Source organism: Saccostrea cucullata, unplaced genomic scaffold, assembly GCF_032062105.1.
Source record: "Saccostrea cucullata isolate Sc308-1 unplaced genomic scaffold, CSIRO_AGI_Scuc_v1 ctg121, whole genome shotgun sequence".
In the NCBI taxonomy this organism is placed as follows: domain Eukaryota; kingdom Metazoa; phylum Mollusca; class Bivalvia; order Ostreida; family Ostreidae; genus Saccostrea; species Saccostrea cuccullata.
The window spans coordinates 1-7,044 of record NW_026928084.1 but is presented as its reverse complement, the minus strand read 5'-3'; the positions used below and the strand labels follow the sequence as shown (position 1 = coordinate 7,044).

Below are 7,044 nucleotides of genomic sequence, written 5' to 3'. Positions count from 1 at the left end.
GTAAACTATAGTTTATAAATCGTGAAACTGTATTTATCAGATAATCTATGTTTTGCAATCGCAAATGATTGTTTTCGGTGTTAAGTATAGTTTACGGTTGTGAAACATAGATTATCGAGTTAACTGTAGTTTACAGATGTAAAATATAGATTAACGTCGTTAACTATAGTTTACAGTCCGTAAACTATAGTTTACAACCGATAAACCTAGTTTATCGACTGTGAAACTATGTTTTGCTCATTTTTGGGAATTTGGCGTGCTATAGACTTCATTGACAACCTGTTTTACTTACACAGCTGTATCGATAAATCAAAACATTGAAAATCAGAAAAGCAAAAAACAATTCAAATATGTGTGTTTTAATCAGTACATGTTTTAACAAGACAATGGTAATAAAACAACTAAACATAAATATAAAATCATAACCAGGGAATGTCATTTAAATCCCATTGAAATCTAACTTGTTGAATCGCCCTTCTTTCCTCTGAAGAACTGAGAAATAGCAGCTACAGCTGGGCCATACTTCTCCATTTTCTGCAGATTTTTCCCAATCCAGGTCGGGAGTTTTGTCCTTACACTCTCCTTACAGTATCGTTTATCAAGCAACAGAATGGTTGCATAATCGCCACGGTGACGAATGGCTCGACCAATGGATTGATTGACGGCCTTCATACAAAGGTTTTCATAGTGAACTTGACCTGGGAGATGGCCTTCTTTGTCTTTTGGGAAATTGGAATTCAAATATTGCATTTTCTCCTGCAATATACATAAAAAAATTTATGATCATGAAAATTTTTAATGTAATGGGAGGAGTACATAGTTACATGCATTATGCAGTGCCTTCTGCCATTCCAAATTACAAGATTAAACTGACAATTTAAGCGTATAATAAACCTGGGTTATAGCAAATTCCTGGTGACCTGTGATTTGATTTCGCTGTATGTGAACCCGTTTTTCTTTTTATCGGTATATTAAATGAACTTTTTAGTATATATAGAGAATTTGCAATAATATGTTTTCTTCAAGTATGACTACCAAATAAGTTAGGGAAGCAAAACTTACCATGGAGTAGAGGCCAAAAGGCCACAACACTCACCTGAGTAACAATGCCTCTTCTGTTCTTCAGAAAATTCTTTTCATATTCTGTGAAAATCTGATTACATATTATGACCCCCTCTTTACCCAGGGGAATAATGTTTGGAATAAACTTCAACTAACACTACCCGAGGATGCTCCCCTTACATTTTTGTTAGTTATGCATGAAGAAAATATTGCAAATCAGGGGTGTGCAATTAGCATCGCCCGACGCCCGTAGCTACCACTTTTTGGGGTCGGACTAGTGATTTTCTGCATGGAGGAAGCCCGTCGGGCTAGTAAAAATTACAACTACACACAAAATACATGAAAAGCACAACCTATATTTTCACTCGTTTTTGCTATCAAATTCTCAACCAGTGAAATTTTTTCTGACAACATGCTCCTACTCTCAATAAATCTCCAAAATCTTATCTGTTTTGCAGCACTACCTGACTTATTTACTTCCAAAAACGATCGTTTTTTCCTAATCCGAATTTCCTCTATTCTTTCGTTTATGGTAAATACATGCAGATATCTCATTAAATTATATATGATCACTCAATCAACTGAAAGATAAGTGTTTTATGACTCACATAAAATATATTTTATAGTGTATTTAAGATGAAAACAAAACAAATTAAATTTCATTCTAAATGAGCTAGTGCAATGTTCAGAAAAAGGGAAGATAATTTATTTAAATTCATTTTAATCTTCTTTCATTATAATTCATACATGATTTAATTTCATAGTGAGAATTAAACTTTAATTTTAAAAAGAATGACCTCAGTACCCTGATTTTTCAACAATTAATTTCTTTTCAACGTATAGTTTTTTATTTTAATTTTTGCCCCTATATTTGGGCTAGTAACTTTTCACTTGGGGCTAGTAACTTTATAGCTGCCACTAGCCCGTGGGCTAGTTATTGATTTTTCTAATTGCACACCCCTGCAAATTTCCTATATATATATTCAATTTGACAATTTCAATCAATGTATAATTTCATCATTGTAAGCTCTGCGATCTAATGATTCCAATACCAAGCCTGGTACACTCCCCCTCTTCTGTGAGACAGACAAAGTATACACTGACCTGAAGTTCTGGGGACCTGATGTTAGGGTAAGGCATGCCCACCATGATGACGCCTCGACCCAGTTCATCCGAGAAGTTGATCCCCTCGCTCATCTTCCCTCCCACCACACACAGCAAAATCGCGCCTGAAATTGTTATATTGCCAAAATGGTCATGCACATAATAAGCAAACATTGACTTTGTAAAAATCTTCCCTCATATTAGTGCTGAAGAAAGAATCGGGCCATCTGTTACATCAGCTACAGTGTAGTAGTTTGTTTAACATTTATGTAGTAAAAATTACTGTTCTTTAGTGCTTTGATATGCATTCTATTATTTTATGTTTTGTAAAACTAATAGAAAATAAACTGGTATATTATTTAAATACTGTAGAAGTACTTTTTCTGCATGGTATTAATTTACGCAATGTACGCGGTCACAAATTTTCCACGGAAATTTGCCCAAGTGTACTTATTTTAAATGTAAGGAATATAGTGACAGTCTGAGAAATCCGCGAAATTTTCTACCCGCGGAATAAACAGAAATTGAGATTCCGCAGAATTATGAGCCCTTGGAAAAGAGGACGTCTACAGTAATTTATGTTTAGTTGTACTTTTATCTTTCCCAAAACTATACATGCATTATTGTACCTGATCCCCCACCACTGGACTTTTGGATGGACTTTGAATATTCTCCAAGGACTTGCTCCACCTGGCTGGACAGTTTAGGCTCCTAAAAACATAAAAAAATTAACTTTAAAAAAGCATTTTTGCTACCAGCTATAACTCCAAATCTTATTCTTCTGGTGTTGACAAAATATGTAAAATGAAAACATATTTTTCTTTATAAACTAATTAAGCTTAAACTGATTTTCTTCCTTTGACTGACTACTGTTATAAATATACTAAGTACTTTAAGTTCCTGATGACTTGAATTTCATTCCCAAACTCTGTAAAAAGATAAATTGTAGCAATACTGTTGCAACTCTGCAACACTAGAGCAATCTTCATTATGAGAAACTTTTTAAATTCTGAGAAAGATACACGTACCTAACCAGTAAATGAAAATAAGAGAGAAACCTGAAATATCCTCTTTTTCCTCTCCAGTTTGGTGAGAATGCCCGACTTCTGCCAATGCTGGTAAACAAGATTCTGATAATCATACGAGGGGAAGAAACAGACCAGGCCCCCTGGAATAATACCACAGACATTACTCACAATCAACCCAAGTTCATTCAGAAGAGCTGAGTTCTCTCGTGAACCAAAGGTAAAATCCAGATCTATCCCCATTGGTCCAGATTTCATGGCCAGAGCCAATAGATGATCAGAGGCAATCACATGACCACATGAATATTCAAGAATCCTCTCTGGACCAATGCCTGCAGCAAAAAACAACTGCTGTTTGAATTCGTCCATGGGCTGCATGGTCCCCCCAGCCACTATAACTGACCTGGCCTGGGTGAGCACATCCTTAAAATGAACAGCTGGGTTCATCAACAGAAATTTCAAGGAACAGTTGCTCATCAATGGCTGTTTGGTTAGCACGATTCGGCCATCTTTATCCGCACTGGTCAAAGAGGCAAAAAATCCTTCAATGTGCATCAATGGTGACCTCATAACCACAGAGTCCTCATTTCCCTTATAGCCACTTGTCTTCTGTGTCTCTTCCAATGAAGCCGAGCTCTCTACATTTTGTGTAATTTCCTTCAAGAAACCCGACACTCCCACATTTCTCTCTTTGGTCTTCTCTGCTGCCATGGTGACCTCACTGTTTGGATATTTCTCCAAGAATCCATTTAGCTTTTTGGAAATTTGGCTCTTTCGACAATACTGTAGAATCTTAAACAGGTTAATGTTGTCAAACCCGCTCTCCAACAGAAACTGGTTAACGGTGAGCACTTTGGTCTCATATTTCCCAACACCCTGTTTGGCTCCATCCTTGTCTGTCCTCCCTCCCAGAAATCTCACCAGACAGTTCAGTATGTACAGAATCTGCTTCACGTACAGTAAGTTTTTAGCCTTCAATCTGGATCTAAATCTGCAATACATGTAAGAAACATTTCTTTTTCATTGATTCACATGTAGAAAATGTATCCAACACAGTCAAAATTAACAACATATTGTAGAATCAATTCAATTCCTGAGGGTTATTTTCATTGACTGTTAAGACATTTAAAGTTCAATACCATATAATCCCTTTTAACCACCCCAGGCACTTAGAAAATTGTGAAAAGGGGGCGGTTATTATGTTAATGTCATATTTTAACTTTAAAAATCTTTTGAGAAAAAAAAATAAATTCAAAGAACCATTTAGATAATGTCTAACTTTACTTTAAGTGAAGATAATACACACAATTTTATGCTATATGATTCATTTTACACAGAGAAATTGGAAAATAGACAAGTTTTATTTTCACTTTCTTCAAATTTTTGCAGACTCTTGATATGATTCTAGATGATTTTAATCATTGTACAGGGGGCCCTTATTTCCTGACAATTGAAAAAGCCAATGGGGGTGCTTATAGGGGCAGGGGCGGTTAATAGGGATCATACGGACTACTGTTTATTGCGATCATCTCACTATCCAGAATAAGATCAAAAGTACAGTATACTTACTTCTATTCAAACTGACTGAGATGACTGTGGGCCTTGGTTAACTGGGCACCAGTATGCTTACCTTTGTTCATACTGACTGAGCTGACTGGGTCTTTGTTAACTGGGCACCAGTCTACTTACCTCTGTTCATACTGACTAAGCTGGTTGTGGGCTTTGGTTAACTGGGCCCCCGTCACTGTGACACTGTACACAGAGTTAATGGTCTCCAGCAGGTTGTGGGCCTCATCAATCAGTACCACATTCCCCTCCAAACGGATTCCACTGGCCTCTCGAGTAGACTTGTGTAGGATGATATTGTATGGGAGGACCACCACCTCAGCTAGTGGTATAGATAGACGACTTGTGTAGTAAGGGCAGGCCTTCATCTGCCGACCTTACAACAAAACAATAAAGATCAGAGAATTCAATCTTGTTAAGAGCCTTTATAAATAAGAATTCAAGATTTTAAGTTACATCCACATTTTGTGGCAATGTTGTTAACATTTCAGACTTTGAACTTTTAATTAAACACTAAATATGATATAAAATCATCTCTTTACAAGCATCCTTTTACTTTGATAATTTCGTTTACCCCACCTATGATGATTTTTTTTATGAAATCCTTACTTACGATTGGTTGAAGTCTGTCACATGAAGGACTTTTTTACCAGGTGAATTACTTTGCCCAGTCAATATATAAATCAATAACGGTAAATATAAATATACGACTGTGAAATAAATAATAATTAACACAGTATAAAGGATGAATTTTGTAGCAGAGAAAAAAATTTATAAACCACAGACAATACATAAATGATTTCAATGCAAACAGATTTTATAAGCAATTAAACATATCCTGATACGTATCGTATCGTGGCTCAAATATATCGTGATACATATCGATATAGAAAATACATGACTCGGCCCCGCCTAGCCAGGTATGAAATTCACATTAAGCTCTCCTTATATACATCTTTGTGCTGTGATAAATTAATTTCCTAACCTGTGTCAGTTTTAAGAACTAAGGCCTGACCTGCTTTAACAATCTGTTCCACATCTGTAATTTCTGCCAATATCTGATTGCCCAGGTCTTCCATCGTCTCCTGGCGGTAATACGGACATCCCCCGCTATTCTTCTCCCTCCTCTTCCTGATCGCCTCCCCACTGGCTTCCCTTTCGATCTTCTTACTTTTATTTTTCTGTAAATCTAGACACATGTCATTCATCAAAGACAGAGACTTCAGTTTTTTCACAGTTTCATTCACACACAGATTTTGCCTTGATCCTAGAGTCAACACTCTGGTGTGAGAACCGTAGGGACTTTTGACGATCTCGCGGACGAACTGTGCCAGCTGAGAATGTGTACGACTGCAGTAGTAGATCTTAGTCACATGGTCCACCTCTTCCTCATTGTCCTCACTCTCTGAAACATCCTCAGACTTGACCTCCTCGTCGCTATGGTAATCCTCTGGCACTAAGTCCTCGTCCCCTTGATCCGCCTCCTGACCTTTGACCTTGTCAATCTCCTCGCGGTAGGCGGCCTGTACATCAGGATTAGCTTCCTTCATTAACTCCTCAAATTCCTCCTCCAGTGGATCTCGTTTACGTTTTCTGTACTGTTTTTGCTTTCCTATTTCTAACAATCTAGACTCCTGCTTTTCCAATTTTTGTTGTTTTTGTTTTGCACTGTCCAGTTTTTCCTGTTTCTCTTTCTTGACTGCAAACTCTGTTATCCAGTCAAGCTCGACAGAAGCCCTAAAATATAAGGTCACTGAATTAATTATTCTTTGCATGGACATATTGTACGGTGCAACGTAGTACACATGTATTGCATTTATTCAACATACAATTCATATACCTTCATAATAAGTAAGTCAATCCCACAGAACTTACAAACTAGGTCCCAGGTCTCAGTAAAAATAACTTTTAAATAAGTACTTAGACTATACAGCACACACATACCCCTCACAGCTGGAACAAGATTTCTCCTCCTCTGCAATCAAGGCCTCCAGATCTCTCTTCTGTTTCTCCTGCCAAACAATTCATAATAGTACTGATAATTAAAAGGTAATGAAACAATACACAGGACATTCATAATACCTGGTATGTATGGTCTAGCAAATTTTAAAATAACTGCAACATTTTTATCATAGCCTCAGGGTATGAAAATGCCACATGTACAACTCAGTACAAATCACAAAACCTAGGCTAACCTAAGATTTCAGAGAAGTGATTTTCCTCTTGACTTTAAAATAAATTGTAAACTAGCTTTTTCTAATACTCTAAATAAGCAAAATTGTCAGTC

At 36.8% G+C, this 7,044-nt stretch overlaps 1 protein-coding gene across 1 annotated transcript; it reads right to left on the bottom strand.

Moving 5' to 3' along the window:
* Positions 1–355: 355 nt before the first annotated feature.
* On the bottom strand, positions 356–6,769 carry LOC134276370 (ATP-dependent DNA helicase DDX11-like; the record flags this gene model as incomplete). The annotated part of the gene is made up of 7 exons (XM_062758638.1): positions 356–756; positions 2,167–2,291; positions 2,796–2,877; positions 3,225–4,182; positions 4,881–5,133; positions 5,773–6,494; positions 6,702–6,769. Coding segments are annotated over 7 exons (2,508 nt in total), but the record flags the coding sequence as incomplete, so codon positions are not given.
* Between the last annotated feature and the right edge of the window lie 275 nt (positions 6,770–7,044).